This window comes from Clinocottus analis, unplaced genomic scaffold (assembly GCF_023055335.1).
Source record: "Clinocottus analis isolate CAN_PGR_092001 unplaced genomic scaffold, fCliAna1.0.p SCAF_6, whole genome shotgun sequence".
In the NCBI taxonomy this organism is placed as follows: Eukaryota; Metazoa; Chordata; class Actinopteri; order Perciformes; family Cottidae; genus Clinocottus; species Clinocottus analis.
Genome location: NW_027176218.1, coordinates 1,887,209 through 1,910,931, shown reverse-complemented (window position 1 = coordinate 1,910,931; position 23,723 = coordinate 1,887,209). Strand labels below are relative to the sequence as shown.

Here is a 23,723-nt window from a genome sequence, read left to right as displayed (position 1 = left end):
CTAATAAAACTCTAGTAAACATGTAAATACAACGAAAGTAAACATGTAAATACAACTATAAAAAACATGTAAATACAACTATAGTAAACATATAAATACAACTATAGTAAACATGTAAATACAACTAAAGTAAACATATAAATACAACTATAGTATACATATAAATACAACTATAGTAAACATATAAATACCTGCACGTTAACATACAAAGTCATGAACACATTTTTTATGACACAATTATGCAAAAACAATTCAAACTGATGAACTTTTATTTCAACTTGAATACATATTAATAACTATTAATAATTATCTCATAGCAAGTTGAAACGTCGTCAAAGTTTCAAAAGTCAAAATATTTAAATTATTATTCAAGATTTAATTTTCCGGTTTTTATATCACAATTCAGACTTTTTAAGATAATTTTGATTCATAACGTTTCATTTTTATTTCCCTTTTTCTTTTTGAAATCTAAAATAATATTTATCATAGTAGTGGATTTATATTTTAATAAAATAATTAAATATATATATATATATATATATATATATATATATATATATATATATATATATATATATATATATATATATATATATATACATATATTATGTGAGGGTTCAGTCTATCAGTCTAAACTTGAACAGTTTTGTCTCTTTTCTTCTCCATGTTTTTAAGTTTAAAAAGTTTCAGAATTCCCGCTCCCGTACGTCATCACCGTGCGACAGCGCCGAGCGGGAGGCCGCTCCTCAGCTCTGGCCGCTGATTGGCGGAGAGGCTTCCGCCCTTTACGGCTTCATGAACGCTCTGCGTCACGCGACAGGTTTTAGCGGCGGTCGCGCGCTCGTTTTACTCACCCGGGTGTGCTGGAGAGGCGGGGACGTTCGTCCATCACGTTGAAACCGCCCACACGAAGTGCGCCCGTACATGTAAACAAACTCACCACAAACTTATTTCCTCCCTATATAAAACCAGCTGTCTTTCCTTCAGAATAAAAGGCAAACATTGTAAAACAAACACGTTCGTCTTTTTAAAAAAATACAGCAGTTTTGCCTTCAGAATAAAAAGCAAACTTTCTCTTAGTACTATCTCAGATGGACACGAACATTACATGCGTTTCTAAAACTTTTTCGTTTTATTTTGAAATTCCGACCGGAAATAGATGAGTTTACTCTCGTGGGTAAGTTGCATCTCGTCTCACCTCTGTGTGACTCTCTGGCGCTGTTGTGGGTGAACACAAACCGGACAGGGAAGAAAAAGGTGAGTTCGACCCGGTCGCTGCTGCACGCGCAGCCGGTAATCGACACTCAGTCTCGATACTCGGTATCGATTACCTTCAATCAACGCGTGCACGTTGGTTATAAGTGTGAACCAGAGTACCCGGAACTGACCCATGCGGCGCAGTGTAGGTTAAAGCCGCACCGACCACTTCGAGCTGCACCAAACTGCATTCATGTTTTTATTGATTTAATTTACGAGTCTGTGGGTTTCAGCATTGACTATTTAGTGATTTCTGCTTTCGTTTTCGGCTAGTTAGTGAACAGGTTTCATGTTACTGTTACGTATCGATCTGTCAGTGCAACTGCAAGGAAGACTTCTGCTGGAAGTTCTTGCATTTGGGGTCCAGGTTTACGGCACCATGAGTGATTCCCAACCTGGGGGTCGGGACCCTCCCTCCAGGACGTGCAAAATGCCCAAAGGAGCCATTGGCGGCATTCGGCCTCTAGTTGTCTCCCGAACCAACAACAAGTGGTTGCCAGGTTGCCATACAAACGTGCCTTGAACACAAATATCACATGACTATTCACGTACAGTAGATTGGTTGCTTACAGAAAATAAATGCAACCAATGTTATAGCACGCTTTCAAAATAAAAGAACATGCTTAAAGCTTAAAATCTGGTGGTCAGGAGAGAGAATGCAGCTTTAACATATGAAGCTTAGACTTCTATACAACCAGAGGAGTCGCCCCCTGATGGTCAGGAGATAGAATGCAGCTTAAACACATGAAGCATAGACTTCTATACAACCAGAGGAGTCACCACCTGGTGGTCAGGAGATAGAATGCAGCATAAACCCATGAAGCATAGACTTCTATACAACCAGATGAGTCACCCCCTGGTGGTCAGGAGATAGAATGCAGCATAAACCCATGAAGCATAGACTTCTATACAACCAGAGTCATCCCCTGGTGGTCAGGAGATAGAATGCAGCTTTAACACATGAAGCATATACTTCTACACAACCAGATGAGTCTCCTCTGGTTGTATAGAAGCCCTGAATGTCCCGAGGCGGCATCGTCTTTCCTCTCATTGCAGCGGGCGGTGAAGTCATGTTCAGACTCCTCGGCCGCCAAGGAACGAGGACGCGGAGCCGCCTGGCGGCCCCGCAGCGCCGCCATGAGCACCACCGAGCCGTCATGGCGATCCGCCGCGAGGACATCAACCCCTGGGAGAGGAGGGCGCCGCTCGCCCCCAAACACGTCAAGGAGCTCACCGCCGCCGGCGTCAAGGTCCTGCTGCAGCCGTCCAACCGCAGAGCCATCCACGAGAAGGTAGTACTGGTGCTGTGGAAGGAGTAGTACAAGAAGTAGTACTGGTGCTGTGGAAGGAGTAGTACAAGAAGTAGTACTGGTGCTGTGGAAGGAGTAGTACAAGAAGTAGTACTGGTGCTGTGGAAGGAGTAGTACAAGAAGTAGTACTGGTGCTGTGGAAGGAGTAGTATGAGAAGTAGTACGCAGCTAACGCACACACGTTGCTTTATAATAATACATATTGTTGCATTTATGTTCATAATTATAATATATATATGTATATATTATCATTATTACAATATTTATTATTATATCATTATTATATTCCTCATTATTAGTTAGTTATTTGTATTTATTATTATATTTGTATCGCATTCAGTTGCCATGTTATTAAATTTCTGTTAAATATAATTTATAGTACTTTATTATTACTGTACACACTATATACAGGAATAATACAAACGTTTAATAGTGCCGTATTATTGCTGTATAGAGTGTATATTTCACATATAATATACATAACGCCATATGCTTAATGCATGTACATGCATGGTGTAGTATTTATTATTCATACATGTACTTATACACCTTTTATATACATTTATACTGTAACCAGTACACGCATCATGGCTGCCGGAGTTGCGTTAGTGGATTTCTGACTTTATTCTGCACACTTCTCTTGGGTATTGCTGGTTGTCGTGTCGTCAGGACTACATGAGGGCGGGCGCCGTCCTGCAGGAAGACCTCTCGGAGGCGTCCCTGATCCTCGGGGTGAAGAGGCCGCCGGAGGAGAAGCTCATCCCCCGGAAGACGTACGCGTTCTTCTCCCACACCATCAAGGCCCAGGAGCCCAACATGGGCCTGCTGGACGACCTGCTGAAGAAGGTGAGCGGGGAGGAGAAAAGTGTAGTAAAAGTCCTGTAAATGTGTTATATTCATGTGTTATATTCATGTGTTCATGACGTTCATTCACGCTGAGTATGAAATCATGAATATGCTTTTAAAGAAAGAGGCTCAAAATATCAGCAGCATACATACAGGCATCTATATAAATGTTTATTCTTCTAGTAAAACTATTGTCTCTCATTCATTTGAGTCATTTAAGGTTTACTGTATGCTTTGAATCCTCATTGTTAGTTTAAATACTACATTTTATCACTTTTTACTGTTTACACACACACTTCACACAATGTTTGCTCATGGACATTTATTTAAAAGACATGGAAATTTAGCTAAAAGTCATGGAAATTTATTTTAAAGTCATAAAGATTTGGTTTAAAGTCATGAAAACTTTATTAAAAGTCATGAGAATTCAGTAAAAAGTCATGTATATTTGGTTAAAAGTCATGGAAACGTGATTAAAAGTCATGGGAGCTTCGCGTTGTGTCCTCAGGAGGTTCGTCTGATCGACTACGAGAAGATGGTCGACGCCAACGGCTTCCGGATCGTGGCGTTCGGCCACTGGGCCGGGATCGCAGGTACGAGCGCCTCTTCACAACACAAACGCGGCAGAACAGCGACGTGGCCGTAGTTTAGACGCCACAAAGGTAAAACGGGTAAAAGCAAATGTAGTATTTCACTTTCTGAACGGCGAAACCAACCGCGGGATGGAAACCCACGATTTCTTTAGATAATCGCCATAACTACATCGTTTTATCAAAGCTAGAAGCTGGAAAAAACTTTAATTATCGGCAGATTTTCATCTTTCTGACGGTCCTTGAACACATCGAACGTCAGAAAAAAAACAACCAAAACAAAGATTTACATTTAATTTAATTCAGCAAATGAATCCGTTTACTTTCATCAAATTCTGTCTTTATTAATTAAAAACTTGGAATTTTTGTCAGATTTTCATCTTTCGGACGGTCCTTGAACACATCATATGTGATGAACACCTCTGTCAGAGAAAAAACAACTGAAACAAAGCTTTCTCTCTTTATTTCATCCCCGTGTCTCATTTTAAAAGTTTACCACAAATAAACCGTTTACTTCCATCAAATTCTGTAAAAAAAAACAACATTAAATTCTGAAATCCTCACTGAAACGATGACGTCATGATTAATTCATCAGAGACCGACAGTCATGTGACAACAATTCTGTTAAACTTGTAAGAATGTGAATGAACTAAAATATGCAGCACATGAGCATCAAAAGAAATTATCAAAGAAATTTAAAAGTGTTCTTTAATGATTTACATCCTTGTAAGTGTGTTGTTCTGCACTACACACGTTCTAGTTCTCTCTACTTCCAGTCTTGATGGTTCTGTCTCCAGAGAGGAGCAGAACCTTTATATTTGCAGTTAAATTCAACTTGAAACGGAGGTAATCTGTATTTGTTTTCTCTTTGTTTTGTTGTTGTAGGAATGATTAACATCCTGCACGGACTGGGGCTCCGCTTCCTCGCCCTCGGCCACCACACTCCCTTCATGGTAAGAGAACGTTCCTCGTGATCTCGACCGCAAAAGAACCCAAACGTGAAAAACGCCGTCCTGCTTCCTGCTTCCTCCAACCTTTCCCTTCTCTCTCTGTCCTCCCGCCACTTCCTGCCTCCGCAGCACATCGGCATGGCTCACAACTACAGGAACGTCAACCAGGCCATCCAGGCAGTGAGGGATTGTGGGTATGTGATTTCCATGGGGCTCATGCCCAAATCCATCGGCCCCGTGACGTTTTGTTTCACCGGCACCGGCAACGTCTCCAAGGTACAGCCGGGTCCAGAGGAATGCATATTCACTGAGGGATATTTTGGGGTGATTTTGACTTTGTTGCCCCTCTTTCCTTCCCCGTAGGGAGCCCAAGACATCCTCAACGAGCTTCCTGTCGAGTACGTTGAACCGCACGAGTTGAAGGACGTCTCTGAAACGGGAGGTACGTCGTTCCTGCGCTGCACAAAGAGAGCTCACTAAAATAAGAGGTTTTCAAAAGGGACCCTGGTGCTCAGAGACACTACCAGTTTAGTCCACAGGGGGCACCAGAACCAACACTACCTCTTTAGTCCACAAGGGGCACTAGAACCAACACTACCTCTTTAGTCCACAGGGGGCACTAGAACCAACACTACCTCTTTAGTCCACAGGGGGCACTAGAACCAACACAACCTCTTTAGTCCACAGGGGGCACTAGAACCAACACTACCTCTTTAGTCCACAGGGGGCACCAGAACCAACACTACCTCTTTAGTCCACAGGGGGCACCAGAACCAACACTACCTCTTTAGTCCACAGGGGGCACCAGAACCAACACTACCTCTTTAGTCCACAGGGGGCACCAGAACCAACACTACCTCTTTAGTCCACAGGGGGCACTAGAACCAACACTACCTCTTTAGTCCACAAGGGGAACTAGAACCAACACTACCTCTTTAGTCCACAGGGGGCACTAGAACCAACACTACCTCTTTAGTCCACAAGGGGAACTAGAACCAACACTACCTCTTTAGTCCACAGGGGGCACTAGAACCAACACTACCTCTTTAGTCCACAGGGGGCACCAGAACCAACACTACCTCTTTAGTCCACAGGGGGCACTAGAACCAACACTACATCTTTAGTCCACAAGGGGAACTAGAACCAACACTACCTCTTTAGTCCACAGGGGGCACTAGAACCAACACTACCTCTTTAGTCCACAGGGGGCACTAGAACCAACACTACCTCTTTAGTCCACAGGGGGCACCAGAACCAACACTACCTCTTTAGTCCACAGGGGGCACTAGAACCAACACTACCTCTTTAGTCCACAGGGGGCACTAGAACCAACACTACCTCTTTAGTCCACAGGGGGCACCAGAACCAACACTACCTCTTTAGTCCACAGGGGGCACCAGAACCAACACTACCTCTTTAGTCCACAAGGGGAACTAGAACCAACACTACCTCTTTAGTCCACAAGGGGCACTAGAACCAACACTACCTCTTTAGTCCACAGGGGGCACTAGAACCAACACTACCTCTTTTAGTATAGGAATCTGAGCGGTGGAAAACATTTTTAAATGTTACACGCTGTCGAAGCAGCACAAAACACTTGTCAAGTTATGAATTAGTTATGTTATTTATGTCAATTTTAAATATCACCTGGGAAGAAACTGGCGTGTTAAGATGGACGGAGATCTTTAGCTCGCCGTGGTGTCATAGGTGCAGACGGGATCACTTACAGTGTGCTGCTGTTCCCTTGTTAGATATGACCAAAGTGTACGCCACCGTTCTGAGCCGACATCACCACCTGATGAGGAAGAGCGACGGCTTCTACGACCCCATGGAGTACGAGGACCACCCGGAACTTTACACCTCGCACTTCAGGATCAGCGTGAGTCGGCCGGGCCTCCGTCCGGGTCACTGCGGTCACAGCACCGCTCGTCACGACCTCCCACCTGCTCCCGTCGGTCCCCTCGGAGGGGGGGTGGGGGGCTCCTGCTCTATTTTTGGTCATCGGCACTAAACAGCTGCCAGCTGGCGTCTCAGGACAGACGCCACATGGCCGTTATCACAGTCACACAGCTGTTATCAGGTTTAGCTGTTGTGTTGACTTTCATCACAGTGAATGAACCTGTACATCTACCTGGTCAGTAATCGTTAACACCAGAAAAACATGTAAATACTCAAACAGAAAGGAATTTAAATAAGATTAAATGTAAGTATAAATATACGTTCTTTCTCTTTAAACTTACAATCATTTCATTATCGATTCAATATCGAAAGCTTGTTTGGTTTATATGTTTATGGCAATTACTAAAATTATTATGAGGAAAATTTAGCCCCTCTATGTATTCAAGGCGGTCTGGTATGTTTTCGGAAGATAAAGCTGAGTGTCATCGGCATAACGATTGAAGGAAATGTTGTATATTTTTTTGAATGATTTAGCCGAGGGGAACCATGTACATGGAGAACCGAAGGGGACCGAGGATGGAGCCTTGTGGGACTCCGCTGGAGAAAGTTGTAAAAATAAATACATTCAAGTTATTTTTTTGTTTTAAAGCTCAGGAATCATAAGCGGACTTGTAAAGCGTCCCACCAGTACCGATTCAAAATGGACCTGTTGAAAACCTAGACCAGGAAGCAATCAGGTCCTGGATTGAGTCTGGGTTACTGGGAACAGAGTAGATCCAAATAGACCTGGAGAATGAACTATCTTTCCACCAAATGTAAAAAAGATATCCTGCAAAAAGTTGTCCCGTTTTCAAGATTTCCTGTAATCTGCATCACACTCCTCACGAGTGCTGTGTCATCTTAAAACTCCAGGTGGCGCCCTACACAACCTGTCTGATCAACGGCATTTACTGGGACCCCCAAACCCCCCGACTCCTCAGACGACTGGACGCCCAGAAGCTGATGCGACCCAAGAGCTCCCCATCGGCCACCGAGGGATCCCCAGGGCTTCCTCACAAGTAAGAGCGCCGCGTTGTTGGAACATATGGCCCGTATACCGTGTGTATATGTATATATAACTGTGTGTGTGTGTATATTTAGTGCATGGACAGCAGTGCAGTGTGGAAGCTGCTGTATCTCCACAGAGGTCAAAGGTCACATCTGTATCTTCAGTCGTGTATACAGAGTGACTGTCGCTTTGACCTTAACCTTGACCTCTCTATCTACAGACTGCTGGCCATCTGTGACATATCCGCCGACACCGGAGGCTCCATCGCCTTCATGAACGAGTGCACCACCATCGACAAGCCCTTCTGCATGTACGACGCCGACCAGCACATCGACCACGACAGGTGTGACGCTGTGAGACCGAAGTGTTCCACACCTGCACGTTCCACACCTGCACGTTCCACACCTGCACGTTCCACACCTGCACGTTCCACACATGCACGTTCCACACATGCACGTTCCACACCTGCACGTTCCACACCTGCACGTTCCACACATGCACGTTCCACACCTGCACGTTCCACACCTGCACGTTCCACACCTGCACGTTCCACACCTGCATGTTCCACTTTTGCGAGTTTTACACCTGCGCATTTCACACCTGCACATTTCACACCTGCACTTTCCACACATGCACGTTCCACACCTGCACGTTCCACACCTGCACGTTCCACGTGTTCCACACCTGCACGTTCCACACCTGCACGTTCCACGTGTTTCACACCTGCACGTTTCACACTTGCACATTCTACACCTGCACGTTCCACATGTTCCACACCTGCAAGTTCCACATGTTCCACACCTGCAAGTTCCACATGTTCCACACCTGCAAGTTCCACATGTTTTACAGCTGCAAGTTCCACACCTGCACGTTCCACACCTGCACGTTCCACACCTGCATTATTTCATCACTCGCTTGTACATGACGAGTGAGTTGGCGCTTGTTCCCGGCAGCGTGGAGGGAAACGGGATCCTCATGTGCTCCATCGACAACCTTCCCGCTCAGCTGCCGGTCGGAGCCACGGAGTACTTCGGAGACCGACTCTTCCCGTACCTCTGGGAGATGGTGAGAGGAGCTGCCGCCGGGGCACCTGGGTAAAGTACATATATTCAGAGAGACGGGACTTTCACACACAGTGTTGTGTCATCATCAGCTGCCTTCAGACGCCACCAGACCGCTGGACGAGGAGGACTTCAGCCCGCATGTCAGAGACGTGAGTCTGTAATGTTATCTGTCGGGAAGGATGTCACAGTATCTGCTGCAGGGTTGTTTTTAGATCTGCTGTTTCTTCTATTTCTTTCACGGGAGAACAAGTCATGACTCATGAAGTCAAGCTGATGGGTTGTGTACTTTGTGACGGAGGTTTAACAAGTAAATAAACACATTTGTCAAATTAGATTAGCTTGTGTTTGTTAGTGAAGTCAAAATGTCATGTGTTAAAGCTGCATTCTCTCTCCTGACCACCAGGGGGCGACTCCTCTGGCTGTATAGAAGTCTATGCTTCATGTGTTAAAGCTGCATTCTCTCTCCTGACCACCAGGGGGCGACTCCTCTGGTTGTATAGAAGTCTATGCTTCATGTGTTAAAGCTGCATTCTCTCTCCTGACCACCAGGGGGCGACTCCTCTGGTTGTATAGAAGTCTATGCTTCATGTGTTATAGCTGCATTCTCTCTCCTGACCACCAGGGGGCGACTCCTCTGGTTGTATAGAAGTCTATGCTTCATGTGTTGAAGCTGCATTCTTTCTCCTGACCACCAGAGGGCGACTCCTCTGGTTGTATAGAAGTCTATGCTTCATGTGTTAAAGCTGCATTCTCTCTCCTGACCACCAGGGGGCGACTCCTCTGGTTGTATAGAAGTCTATACAAATGACCCTACTTCTCTCTTGGTGTATGGCATCCTGACATCTTTATGTATTGACTCATCTGACAAAACGGATTTTACTCTTCGTGAACGCTGACTCCTTTCTTTGCTCCTGCAGGCCGTCATCACGTCCAACGGAGTCCTCACCCCAAAGTTTGAGTACATTGAAAAACTTCGAGAACAAAGGTAATACTTCTTTCACCTTTCTGTGAGTTCATCTGTTTCGAGCCCCGTCGGCGTCGGCAGTAAAAATGTAGAGATTTGGAGAAATCAAGAGTTTACGACAGCTTTTATACCTCTGAAGAGAAGAAAATGGCAGCGACGGAAATGTCAGAACCAAATATAAACGGTAATACAACCCAAAATTAAAAAAGGAGCAATACTGGTGCAGCTATGCAACATGATGCTTATTAATCTATTAATCTGAATGACGGAACATGGAGGACATAACCTGTCAATCAGCAGAATATTAACATTACGACTCATTTCTTTCAAGTTAAAAGTTGTACTTTAAATGCAGCTATGCTAGCTGTGTTCAGCGTTTGTGCTAAGCTAAGCTAAACCTGTGATCTTCTCTTCTGACAAATGTTCCATCTGCATGTTTGTTGTTCACTTGAAATCCTTTTGTTTTATATATTTCTCAACTGATTCCACATTCAGCGTCTTTCACCTCAACGTTTGACTTGTTTAACGAAACAAACATTTTAATGAGCTGGTCTAATCTAATCTGATTTTAATAATGTTTGCTTTCTTGAGATTATGAAGGTTCTTCATATTGAGGCCGCCTCTTAAGACTTGATGAGTTTTCTTCCTAATTGATATCTGAAGTATCTTCTTCCAGACAAGCACCAGCGTCTTAATCCTTTTGATTGAGTTTGGCTCCTTAAGATATGTAAAGCGAGGGAGGAATCCTCCTGAGGGACCGTCTCTCTTTTCCTTATTTTAATTAAGAGGACGGCGCGTGGCGGCGGGCGGACCGGCGGTCGGACCTCCAGCCGGTCCCCGCTGCGTGTGTGCGTGTGCGCGGCGTCGCGTCCAATTAGCACGAAGCTAACGAGTCCAAGGGGTCTGACTCCTGAGGGAGATGGGAGGGGAGGAAGAGGAGGAGGAAGAGGAGGAGGGGAGAGGAGGGATATTAATGCCACAGGTCACTCGGGGTGATGCCTCCATTGTGTTGTTGTTGTTGTTGTTGTGGTGTCGAGGTTTTTTTTCCTTCTGCGCGCTGGATTATCTCAAGGAAGTTGTTTCAAAGAAATCTGAGTGGAGTTACTCGGCCGTGAGCCAGAGCTTCCTGGTTCAGACACACACACACACACACACACACACACACACACACACAGACCGACACTCTGAACCGACGCTGAAGACGTTGGAGCCGCAAGCAGGAAATATATGAATATATTTTATGGAGGTTGAAAAAAATGTAGACAAAAACATTAACGCAAAAACAGTAACACAAATGTAGACAAAAACAGTAACACAAAAATGTAGGCAAAAACTGTAACGCAAAAATCTGGACAAAAACAGTAACACAAAATAAATATTTTTGTATCAATATTTCTTTAATTAAAATCTGAACTTTTTTTTGTGGTTTCCATCTCTTTAAAGTCTCCTGTTGTGCGTCCATCATGTTGTGTAACTGTGCGTAGCTCAAAGTGTAACGGCTCGTTGGTGGTGTAGTGTTTGCGGCTTCGTGGGTTGTGAGTCTCCGCTGCCTGTCGTTCCTCAGAGAGAAGGCTCAGATCATGAAGAGGTCCGGCATGAAGCGGGTCCTGCTGCTGGGCTCCGGCTACGTCTCCGGGCCCATCGTGGAGTACCTGACCCGCGACGAGAAGACGCAGGTCACCGTGGGTGAGTCCTCCGCTGACAAAAGACACGAAAGGGGCTGCTGGAAATGAGTAACGACGTCATGTTCAGAGGTCTCCACACGCCAGTTTACTCCTCACAGAGCTGCGAGCAGGACTTCAATACATACCAGTCTCATGTGCTGTTTCATGAATTAGACATATAGCGTTTGATCCCAGGAGGAGCGCTTACATGCGTCTCCGGTCTTTTCCTGCAGCGTCGGTGCTGCTGAAGCAGGCGGAGGAGCTGGCGGCTCGATACCCCAACACCATCCCCATCATGCTGGACGTCAGCAGCCAGGAGGGTCACCTGGACTCTCTGGTCAAAGACCACGACCTGGTCATCAGGTACAGCACGCGGTGACCGTGCAGTGTACAGAGCAGTGTACATGGTGTACGGTGTAGTGTACATGGTGTACAGAGCAGTGTACATGGTGTACGGAGCAGTGTACATGGTGTACGGAGCAGTGTACATGGTGTACAGAGCAGTGTACATGGTGTACGGAGCAGTGTACATGGTGTACAGAGCAGTGTACATGGTGTACAGAGCAGTGTACATGGTGTACAGAGCAGTGTACATGGTGTACAGTGTACATGGTGTACAGAGCAGTGTACATGGTGTACAGAGTAGTGTACATGGTGTACAGAGCAGTGTACATGGTGTACGGAGCAGTGTACATGGTGTACAGAGCAGTGTACATGGTGTACAGAGCAGTGTACATGGTGTACAGAGTAGTGTACATGGTGTACGGTGTAGTTTATGGTGTACAGAGTAGTGTACACAGTGTAGTTTATGGTGTACTGTACATTGTGTACACTGTAGTTTATGGTGTAGTGTACAGAGTAGTGTACGGTGTATTATACGTAGTGTATAGTGTAGTGTATGGTGTAGTGTACATAGTATACAGTGTACTGTATGGTGTACTGTACATAGTATACAATGTAGTTTATGGTGTACGGTGTAGTTTATAGTGTACTGTACGTTGTGTACGCTGTAGTTTATGGTGAACTGTACATAGTGTTTGGTGTAGTGTACATGGTGTACAGAGTAGTGTATTGTACATGGTGTACATAGTGTATGATGTAGTGTACATAGTTTACGGTGGAGTTTATGGTGTACTGAACGTAGTGTACGATGTAGTGTACTGTACACAGTGTATGGTGTTGTGGTGTACTGCATTACGGTGTAGTTTATGGTGTACTGTATGTCGTGTACGGTGTAGTTTATGGTGTACTGTATGTCGTGTACGGTGTAGTTTATGGTGTACTGTATGTCGTGTACGGTGTAGTTTATGGTGTACTGTATGTCGTGTACGGTGTAGTTTATGGTGTACGGTAGTACGGTGTAGTTTATGGTGTACTGTATGTCGTGTACGGTGTAGTTTATGGTGTACTGTAGTACGGTGTAGTTTATGGTGTACTGTAGTACGGTGTAGTTTATGGTGTACTGTATGTCGTGTACGGTGTAGTTTATGGTGTACTGTAGTACGGTGTAGTTTATGGTGTACTGTAGTACGGTGTAGTTTATGGTGTACTGTATGTCGTGTACGGTGTAGTTTATGGTGTACGGTAGTACGGTGTAGTTTATGGTGTACTGTAGTACGGTGTAGTTTATGGTGTACGGTAGTACGGTGTAGTTTATGGTGTACGGTAGTACGGTGTAGTTTATGGTGTACGGTGTAGTTGTATTCGATGTTGTGCTGTAGGTCGTGTGCCGTCCACGACGCCTCCGTCCTGACCGCCCCTCCCCCCTCCGCTCCTCAGCATGCTGCCGTACACGCTTCACCCGCTCATCGCCAAACACTGCATCAAGAGGAAGGTGAACATGGTGACGGCCAGCTACCTGAGTCCTGCCATGAAGGAGCTGCAGAGCAGGTCGGACACGCACGCTACACAACTCAGTCAGAAACGATGCCTTTCGTTCATCGTCTCTGGAGGAGAGCTTCAGATACATACTGGGAATATTGAACATAAATGTTACTCTCTGATGTGCCATGTGTAGCTTAAAGCTACACAGTGATTAAAATGTATTTTACTGTGCCTTTTTAAAAAAAAAAATCAAGATATAGAACAAAACGATCATTATGTTTGTGCGTCAGTGCGGAGGAGGCCGGCGTCACGATCGTGAACGAGATGGGACTGGACCCGGGGATCGATCACATGCTCGCCATGGAGTGTATCGACAAGGCCAAAGCCGACGGATGCACCGTGAGTCAGCTGTGTGTGTGCGTGTGTGCGTGTGTGTGTGTGTGTGTGTGTTCTCAGCGCCTGTACTCTCAATTACAAAGTTACAGACTTCGAAAAAAAGGTTTCCATCAAATTGTAACGGAGAATTTCCACAAAATTGGAAAAGGAAAATTACAATCGATGCACCTTTTCACCGACGACAGCTATGTTACATATGCACATACATGAGCTGTTGGTTCAAGGGGATAAACAGCTGGTGGCGCTAATCCTTCCATCCGATGCCATCAATCCACTGTTGAAGAAGACAATTCATGTCTTGAGCAAAATCTGCTCCAGCATTTCATTTACAGTTGAAGTAAATCACCAGCTCTTTTAAAGCGAACACGTCGCACATGGTTTCGTGCTAAAAAAAAAACCCCAAAACGATCGTCTGTTGATTGCCGACAGGTGGAGTCCTACAGCTCGTTCTGCGGCGGTCTTCCTGCTCCGGAATGTTCCGACAACCCTCTCCGCTACAAGTTCAGCTGGAGTCCGTACGGCGTCCTCCTCAACACCATCAGCACCGCCGTCTTCCTCCGAGACAACCAGGTACGGAGGCCCGGTGGGGCCAGACCACGATGCGTTCATTCTGCGGATCTTTCCCTGCAGTCACAAGAGCAGGGAGACTGAGTGTGTGTGTGTGTGTGTGTGTGTGTGTGTGTGTGTGTGTTGTTCAGGTGGTGAGCATCCCGGGTGGCGGCGCTCTGATGGAGTCCAGCACGCCGATGGATTTCTTCCCTGGTTTCAACCTGGAGGGCTTTCCAAACCGCGACAGCACCAAGTACGCCGAGGCTTACGGCATCCAGACCGCACACACACTGATCAGAGGAACACTGCGCTTCAAGGTACCACACAAACACACACGGGCACACATTCAGCTTTTTTTGCTTAACCTGCATGTTGTCAAATATTCTCTAATTTAATTTGGGTTTGTGATAAAATTTTAAAAGTATTGTAGTCATGGGAAATAAAGGAACACTTCGTCCTTCAGTTTATCACGAACATTCATCATCAACACATAAAGGAACACTTCATCCTTCAGTTTATCACTAACATTCATCATCAACACATAAAGGAACACTTCATCCTTCAGTTTATCACTAACATTCAACACATAAAGGAACACTTCATCCTTCAGTTTATCACTAACATTTATCATCAACACATAAAGGAACACTTCATCCTTCAGTTTATCACTAACATTCATCATCAACATAAAGGAACACTTCGTCCTTCAGTTTATCACTAACATTCATCATCAACACATAAAGGAACACTTCATCCTTCAGTTTATCACTAACATTCATCATCAACACATAAAGGAACACTTCGTCCTTCAGTTTATCACTAACATTCATCATCAACACATAAAGGAACACTTCATCCTTTAGTTTATCACTAACATTCATCATCAACACATAAAGGAACACTTCGTCCTTCAGTTTATCACTAACATTCAACACATAAAGGAACACTTCATCCTTTACTTTGTCACTAACATTCATCATCAACACATAAAGGAACACTTCGTCCTTCAGTTTATCACTAACATTCAACACATAAAGGAACACTTCGTCCTTCAGTTTATCACTAACATTCATCATCAACACATAAAGGAACACTTCATCCTTCAGTTTATCACTAACATTCAACACATAAAGGAACACTTCATCCTTCAGTTTATCACTAACATTCATCATCAACATAAAGGAACACTTCGTCCTTCAGTTTATCACTAACATTCATCATCAACATAAAGGAACACTTCATCCTTCAGTTTATCACTAACATTCATCATCAACACATAAAGGAACACTTCGTCCTTTAGTTTATCACTAACATTCATCATCAACATAAAGGAACACTTCGTCCTTCAGTTTATCACTAACATTCAACACATTTGGAGATACGTGGTTTTTCATTGGGCAGGAAGTGGATAAAGTGACTAAAGCTGTCAGATAAAATTAGGGGAGTGGAAGTGTCTCGGGTGTAAATGTGTTTGTTTCTCGTCCCAAAGGGCTTCTCGAAGGCCATGAGTGGGTTCGTCAAACTGGGCCTGATCAACAGCGACCCCTGTCCCGTCCTGAAGCCGACTGCACCGCCCGTTTCCTGGGTGAGAACTTTTCCAGTGTACAAAGTGTGCTTCTGTCTGTCGTTAGGGCTTAGAACAGTGAAGCTCCTGTGGAAGTGGGTTTGAAGAGTCTCTCACTTGCTGTCAAGAGCTGCTCGTCAACATCAAGGCTGCGGCGAGGCTCTGTGACACCATGAGAGCTTCACGTCTGTCCTCTTTGATGCTCTTGGCATGAAAGAGAAACGCGGCTGCATGTTCGCCAGAGAGCACGATTTTAAAACCTGACACTTGTGTTTCTGAAAACACTCATAAATGTTTTTTATTTTTACTTTTTTTTTTTTTAAACGTTTTATCTGGAAACGAGATGCAACGATCAATGGAAAGAAAACTAAATGTTGCCCCTGGAGCTGCATTAAGCCATGTTTGAAAAAGACGGTGTAGAAGAGGAGCTAGGAGACGGCGTAGAAGCTAAAAAGGAGCTAGGATACAGTGTAGAAGCTAAAGAGGAGCTAGGAGACGGTGTTGAAGCTAAAAAGGAGCTAGGATACAGTGTAGAAGCTAAAAAGGAGCTAGGATACAGTGTAGAAGCTACAGAGGAGCTACAACCTGCACATCTTTTTTTTTTTATCAAGTGTGTTAAATATATTGGCAAGTAACATAGTTTTAACAAGAGACAGACTAGAAGCTAAAAAGGCGTGAGGAGACATACTAGTAGCTGAATAGGATGTTAAGGAGACAGTGTAGAAGCTAAAAAGGAGCTAGGAGACAGACTAGTAGCTGAATAGGATGTTAAGGAGACAGTGTAGAAGCTAAAAAGGAGCTAGGAGACAGACTAGTAGCTGAATAGGATGTTAAGGAGACAGTGTAGAAGCTAAAAAGGAGCTAGGAGACAGACTAGTAGCTGATTAGGATGTTAAGGAGACAGTGTGGAAGCTAAAAAGGAGCTAGGAGACAGACTAGTAGCTGAATTGGATGTTAAGGAGACAGTGTAGAAGCTAAAAAGGAGCTAGGAGACAGACTAGTAGCTGAATAGGATGTTAAGGAGAAAAAGAGGGGCTTCATGAAAGAGAATAGGAGCTGAAGGAGATCTTTAAGAGACAGTCTAGTAGCTAAAGAAGATCTTAAGGATTGGCTCGGTGATAAAGATATTCCTTAGGAGACAGACTAGGAGCTAGGAGACCCACCTAGGAGCTTTCAGAGACGTTTCATACTATAGATGAGCTCGGAGACAGATAAGGAGACATTTTATATATAAGAGGGGAAAACCCAACAAATGTGATGGATTATAAGTATAAAGGAGCAGCTGTGATGTGTGCTCTCCTCTACAGAAAACGCTCCTGTGTGAGCAGATGGGATTGTCCTCTTCCATTTCCTACGATGCCTTTGAAGAAGCCGTATTCGAACGCATCGGAAAGGACGACTTTGTGATGGACGCCCTGAGATGGTGAGACTATAAAACACTCTCCGGGTTCCCCCGAGAGGCTAGATTGACCTCAGGTGCTTTAATCAATTTGGCATGCGTAATTTAGTTTGAATAAAAACCTTTTATTATTTGATCCTGCAGATTTTGAAGAAGCAAATAACGGACGAGTGAGAAATATTGGGGGAAAGTAATCGCGTGGTCGATTGTAATGAATTAGTATTTAATAATTGCATCGACTCGGTGCGGTGGCGTCCCCCTCTTTTCAACAAGTGCTTTTGTTGCTCTTCAAAGTTGGCGTTGGCGTCGTGGAACAAGGCCGAGGCTGCTCCTCTTATGCACACTTTTCACTTCCCTCTCCTTTTTTTTTTTTTTTAAACTTTTTTAAACGAGGGTGCCTGAAGTGGTGTAGCGTGCACACTCTTCAGCTGAAACCAACTTTTTTTTTTTTAAATTATTTTAAAAGGTCTCTTCAGACCAAGGCCCCCGTGCCGCCATTGTTCTGGCGCCGAGGGCGGAACGAGGGCCTTCGGTGGCATTGAAGCGTGAATTCCTCCGAGCGGTAAAAGTGAACCGTTGGAAACATTCCAACCCGTGCAGTAAAAAAAATAAAAATAAAAGAGTAAAAAGCCAAACGAAGCTTCTGAGCTCAAGTTGAATCACTTGTTGTTCATTTATTCAATTCACCAGCAAAGCAGCGACAAAAAGCAACTGCTCATCTCTTTAGATTTAGCCAAGGATGCGTGGGCTGCCGCTCCGAACGGCGCCGGGGTGTTAAAGCAGAGTAATTTTTCTTTTTAAACCTTTTGAAACTGATTTGTGAAGGTTATTCTATTGTGAGGGGAAAAAGTCTCTTTTTCCTCTGTCTCTCTCCGTGTGTTCAGGTTTGGGATGCTGAGCGACGAGTCGGTGGTTCACGCCGACAGCGTCCTGGCCGCTCTGGCGAAACACCTGGAAGCTAAATTATCCTTCGGTGAGGCGCATTTTATTACTTAAAAAACAGCATTACTTGATTTTAACAGACGGCGTCACAATCCTAACTTCTCTCCATCATCAGCTCACTGTTTGTTTTAGAATTTTTATTTAAAGATTTTTTACTCATCGCCTTTAGCCCATGTCTAAGACATAGAAAAAAATGTAGACGCCTTTAGGATCTGGCTCGCTGCCTTAGATCCTCAGATTATCATGATATGTAAAGCTATTTTTGTCTGTGTGTGTTGATATTAACTATTAATGGTTTTCATCCCTTGGTTAGATAAATCTGAGCGAGACATGATCCTTATGCGGAACGACGTCGGGCTTCGCCACCCAACCGGCGAGCTGGAGACCAAACACATTAGCCTGGCGGTGTACGGCGACCCCAGCGGCTTCTCCGCCATGGCCAAAACTGTGGGATACCCAGCAGCCATTGCTGCCCGCATGGTCCTTGATGGTTCGTGACAGTCAGTCTGGAAGATTGTTTCTGTCTCAGGAATTAAGTAACCATTTAATTTGAAGAGTTTTCATTTCTGCAGGTGAAATCCTTACAAAGGGGCTCGTGGTTCCGATGACCAAGGATATTTACAGGCCGGCGCTGGCCCGCTTGAAGGAGGAAGGACTTCACTTCATGTTCAAGAGCACCCTGCAGGAGTAAAAGCCTCCAGAAAGAGAGAGAGAGAGAATCAAACGGGGACAAAAAGGGAAACGGGGCAAAAATATCAAATGTGGCTATCCTCAGAAGTCATTTTTGTTGTAATAATTTGGTTTTGAAGATAAAGTTTAGGTCAGAAGCTGTAAAAAAAGAAAAGAAAAAGGCAGCAGTTCAGATCACATTCGGCATTCTGCGGTTCAGTATTAACATTCTGAGTTTGTCGACTGTGGCGGAGAAACGTTCATCTGTGAAGTGTAGAAGCTCGACTGATCAAACGTCATGTTTGCTGTTCGAAATTTAAAGCATTAAAAAGCACAAACACTGTCTCACTAATCAGGTAAACTATTCCTGAAGACAAGATGGGAATTTCTGACATCGGAATGAGCATTGTCTTGTCAGTCTGTGCAGCTAACGTAAGTTTCTGTGTCAATCTGTGCAGCTAACGTAAGTTTCTGTGTCAATCTGTGCAGCTAATGCAAGTTTCTTCGTCAATCTCTGCAGCTAACGTAAGTTTCTGGGTCAATCTGTACAGCTAACGCAAGTTTCTGGGTCAATCTGTACAGCCAACGCAAGTTTCTTCGTCAATCTGTGCAGCTAACGCAAGCTTCTGTGTCAATCTGTGCAGCTAACGCAAGTTTCTGTGTCAATCTGTGCAGCTAACGCATGTTTCTTCGTCAATTTGTGCAGCTAACGTAAGTTTCTGGGTCAATCTGTATAGCTAACGCAAGTTTCTTCATCAATCTGTGCAGCTAACGTAAGTTTCTTCGCCAATCTGTGCGGCTAACGCAAGTTTCTTTATCAGTGTCTGATGAAGAAACTTAAGTTAGCTGCAGTCTGTGCAGCTAACGTAAGTTTGTCTGGCACAGATAAGTAAATTATTAATCTGCAAAGTTTTTATCTGGAAAGTGCAAAGATAGTGAACGTCTTTTTTCTCTCCCTATGTCACTTTTAAACAGCATCCGAATTCTGCATTAATTAAAGATCCAATACAAACCCAGCTCAGTACTGCACCAACCTACAAAGTGTAATAACCGTCAACAAAAGAAACATCACCTTAGTTACAAACTTCACACATTTCTTCAAAGCCATGATGGAAATAAACCAGTCCAACATCAGAACCATAAAATACTTTTAACGTGAAAGGAAGTCGTCCACTGGTTTGTTCAGAGAGAACACTAATGAAACTGAGAGCGGTTGGGAATTATTTTCATCTGGTTTGAACAGGATCATGAGTTAATTGTTTTATTTTGTTGGTCAGAATTAGTCTTTTTTTTTAGGTTTACCGTTGCGATATTGCCTCTGTTTCAATATATGAAATATTATTATAAAACCCCAAATAATATTTGTAATTTACTTTAACTCGGAAGTTTAAAATTATTAAGTCAGTGTCTGATCATCAGCAATTATTATTATTAGGTATTGTTTAGCTTTTGCAGCTGGTTATCCAGAAATAACGATTTAATTAAGCAGTACCATAATTTCCAAAATACCAAAGACCCCATGTGGAGGATTCAAACATTTAAAAAATCTGATACCAACTTGTCTTGTGTGTGTAGCTAACGTTAGTTTCTCCTGTTTGTCTGTGTAGCTAACGTTAGTTTCTCCTGTTTGTCTGTGTAGCTAACGTTAGTTTCTCCTGTCGGTCTGTGTAGCTAACGTTAGTTTCTCCTGTTTGTCTGTGAAGCTAACGTTAGTTTCTCCTGTTTGTCTGTGTAGCTAACGTTAGTTTCTTCTGTCTGTCTGTGTAGCTAACGTTAGTTTCCCCTGTCGGTCTGTGAAGCTAACGTTAGTTTTTCCTGTCGGTCTGTGTAGCTAACGTTAGTTTCTCCTGTTGGTCTGTGTAGCTAACGTTAGTTTCTCCTGTCTGTCTGTGTAGCTAACGTTAGTTTCCCCTGTCGGTCTGTGAAGCTAACGTTAGTTTTTCCTGTCGGTCTGTGTAGCTAACGTTAGTTTCTCCTGTCGGTCTGTGTAGCTAACGTTAGTTTCCCCTGTCGGTCTGTGTAGCTAACGTTAGTTTCCCCTGTCGGTCTGTGAAGCTAACGTTAGTTTCCCCTGTCGGTCTGTGAAGCCAACGTTAGTTTCTCCTGTCGGTCTGTGTAGCTAACGTTAGTTTCTCCTGTTTGTCTGTAAAGCTAACGTTAGTTTCTCCTGTTTGTCTGTGTAGCTAACGTTAGTTTCTCCTGTCGGTCTGAGTAGCTAACGTTAGTTTCTCCTGTCGGTCTGTGTAGCTAACGTTAGTTTCTCCTGTTTGTCTGTGTAGCTAACGTTAGTTTCTCCTGTTTGTCTGTAAAGCTAACGTTAGTTTCTCCTGTTTGTCTGTAAAGCTAACGTTAGTTTCTCCTGTTTGTCTGTGTAGCTAACGTTAGTTTCTCCTGTCGGTCTGAGTAGCTAACGTTAGTTTCTCCTGTCGTTCTGTGTAGCTAACGTTAGTTTATCTTGTCGGTTACTTTTGAATATTATCGCGTTAAGTTTATCTTTGTGAACAAAATTTCACTGAGAAGTTGATTTAAAAAATTGGGGAATTTAACAGAGTCAACAAATTTTGGCTGATTACTTTCATGTTAAAACAAGAAACTAAATTTAAGTAAATGATGCATTTAAAGAAATGTACAATTAAATGCAAATGTATCTTGTTTTACATCACGTCATGTTTACATCACGGTCCTGGATAATTCCAATCGCAATATTGTTTAGAACGTTTTGTAGTCTCGACATGTCACACTTGTTTTTGTTATTGTTTATTAACTCATGATCTTGATTCGCTAGCTGAAAAAAGACCAGAAACAGCGTTCCTTGGCGTATGTCGAGCTCAGTAGAAGTGTAGCTAACGTCATTTGAGTTGTTTTTAAAGGATGAATTCCGTATTTGTGGAACCAGAAGTTTCCCTGACTGTAATATTTATTGTCCGCCACCTAAGCAATATTTATTGTATTTTTTTGTGGGTTGATGTGGTCACATTGTAGACGGTTTGTTAAATGCTTTAAAAAAAGAATGCCCAGAAAGAAATATTTTATAAGTACCTGAGATATATTTTTAAAAGTAAATACATTCATATGCTGCTTAATGTAGTTTATAAGTGGGCCTTTAGGTTTTAAACAGCACCACGTTTGATGTTTTGGTAGATTTGTAGGTTTAAATCTGAATGGCACAAAGACTTCTGGCAAATTCCAATGACGCTAATACATTTTTGGGTGAAAGAGCACAACACTTTATTGTCGAACATGTTGCCGATCGAAGTATTGGTTTTATTTACCTCCAAGTGAACAATATGGTTTTGTCTATGTTTCAGCTGGCAATGTCATTTATGATGACAAAACCCTCTTTTGTTTGTTTTGATATCCAGAAATGTAAAATAAAAAATGTTACATGAATTAAAGTTAGTGTTACATTGTTTCTTTTTTCATGAATTAAATACAGGAATGTCAATTGCAAATGTAACGATTGCATTATTTTGATTCACACTTGCGTTACATCAATACTAATGCAATTACAATTCATAGTTGGGTTTTTATTGCATCAATGTGTTCATGCATTCTAATTAAAGTATTTGATTACTGACACATTGTAGCCTCCATACTTACAAAGGGAAGTGAAATGTTTGTTTTTTAGGTACGATATTTGGATGAATGGAACCTTTTCAAGCTTTTTGTGTTTATAAGTAAAAGTACAATACTACAGTGCAAATGTACTCAATTACAGGTGAAAGTTCTTGAGTAAAACATACTTCCACTTCCGTGTATCTCATAGCTGACTGTCAGATTGAAGCAATAGTCAAGATATTTTGGACTATCCTGCCTCCAGCTCGGGCCTTCAGAAGGAGAAAAAGACAATCAGCTTGTTTGCTTCCACTCAATTTGGAGGCAGTCATGCAAACTAGGCCACCAAGCAGGGGATAATTGGGCATGTAATTATGAGAAGTCAAAAATGCAAATTAAGGTGTGGATACGGCGGCCGGTCAAGATGACGTCTGGGACACTTGACCTATTTTCTGTCCTGACAAGGCGCGTTTCTTTTTGCGTCTTGAGTCTTAGCCCGGATTACCGCATTGCGGAAAATCAATTGGAATAATCAGTTCAGCTACGGGGATTAAAGCATGACTCCATAAAGGGAAAATATATAATCCACAGGCTGGACAGCACTTGGTTTTCATCAGAACCACGTCTTAATTTTCTCTGTTCCTGTGTTTGTTTCTTTAACACCTCTCACAGGGGGTGTCTGCTCCCTCTTTTGTCTCGCGGTTGTGACCTTTGGCGACCTTCCTGTGGGCAGACTGCGCGGCTGTTGATCGGGGGGGAACTTAGGCTCCTTCTGAAAGTCACTCATGAGTAAACGCATCAGCTAAATTCATGTGACCTGCTTGTTCGGCTCGTGTTTGATTGCCTCTTCGTGGTCCTGCGTGCGGAGTCACGTCTTTCTTTTTTTATTTACCTTTTTATTTATTTTTTTAATCGCGATGTGAAGAATCCCAATCGGCTACGATCCTTATGAAATTTATTGTGGAGGCTCACGATACCGACAAGCTGAGCCAAAAATATTTTGTTGTAGTTTTTCCCGCAAAAAAGACTGGTGTACACAACAATATTAAACTTTAATGGGCAGCCTGAGAAGCAAAACAAAAATGTCCCGCCCTTTTTTCTTGCTCATTAAGCCCCCTCTGTTCTTTACATAGCTAAAGAATAATAGTAAAAAGAACATTATTTTGCTGTTTTTTCATAATAACAGACAGCAGTTTGTGTGTGTTAGTGTACTTGTGGGAACAGAAATACTCC

At 43.3% G+C, this 23,723-nt stretch overlaps 1 protein-coding gene and 1 long non-coding RNA gene across 2 annotated transcripts; one reads left to right on the top strand and one right to left on the bottom strand.

The window, feature by feature from the left end:
* Nucleotides 1–1,141: 1,141 nt before the first annotated feature.
* aass (aminoadipate-semialdehyde synthase) lies at nt 1,142–22,380 on the top strand. The gene is made up of 24 exons (XM_068602911.1): nt 1,142–1,257; nt 2,314–2,549; nt 3,237–3,413; nt 3,922–4,006; nt 4,889–4,956; nt 5,083–5,229; nt 5,317–5,395; nt 6,705–6,832; nt 7,765–7,910; nt 8,121–8,243; nt 8,854–8,965; nt 9,054–9,113; nt 9,882–9,949; nt 11,493–11,614; nt 11,826–11,955; nt 13,372–13,482; nt 13,707–13,815; nt 14,242–14,382; nt 14,511–14,678; nt 15,851–15,946; nt 17,233–17,348; nt 18,209–18,297; nt 18,580–18,756; nt 18,839–22,380. Exons 2-24 carry the CDS (start codon nt 2,328–2,330, stop codon nt 18,955–18,957), a joined length of 2,793 nt encoding a protein of 930 aa, XP_068459012.1. The 5' UTR covers nt 1,142–1,257; nt 2,314–2,327; the 3' UTR covers nt 18,958–22,380.
* On the bottom strand, nt 3,058–6,851 carry LOC137803995 (uncharacterized). Its single transcript, XR_011080112.1, has 2 exons — nt 6,681–6,851; nt 3,058–3,404 (listed from the first exon to the last, which is right to left on the bottom strand). It is a non-coding gene; the product is annotated as an uncharacterized lncRNA (long non-coding RNA).
* Nucleotides 22,381–23,723: the final 1,343 nt, after the last annotated feature.

Coding starts and splice junctions, on each gene's coding strand:
- aass (XM_068602911.1), top strand. CDS start 2,328: ATGTTCAGACTCCTCGGCCGCCAAGGAACGAGGACGCGGAGCCGCCTG. Junction 2,550..3,236: donor GCAGAGCCATCCACGAGAAG/GTAGTACTGGTG, acceptor TCGTGTCGTCAG/GACTACATGAGGGCGGGCGC. Junction 14,679..15,850: donor GAGGAACACTGCGCTTCAAG/GTACCACACAAA, acceptor CTCGTCCCAAAG/GGCTTCTCGAAGGCCATGAG.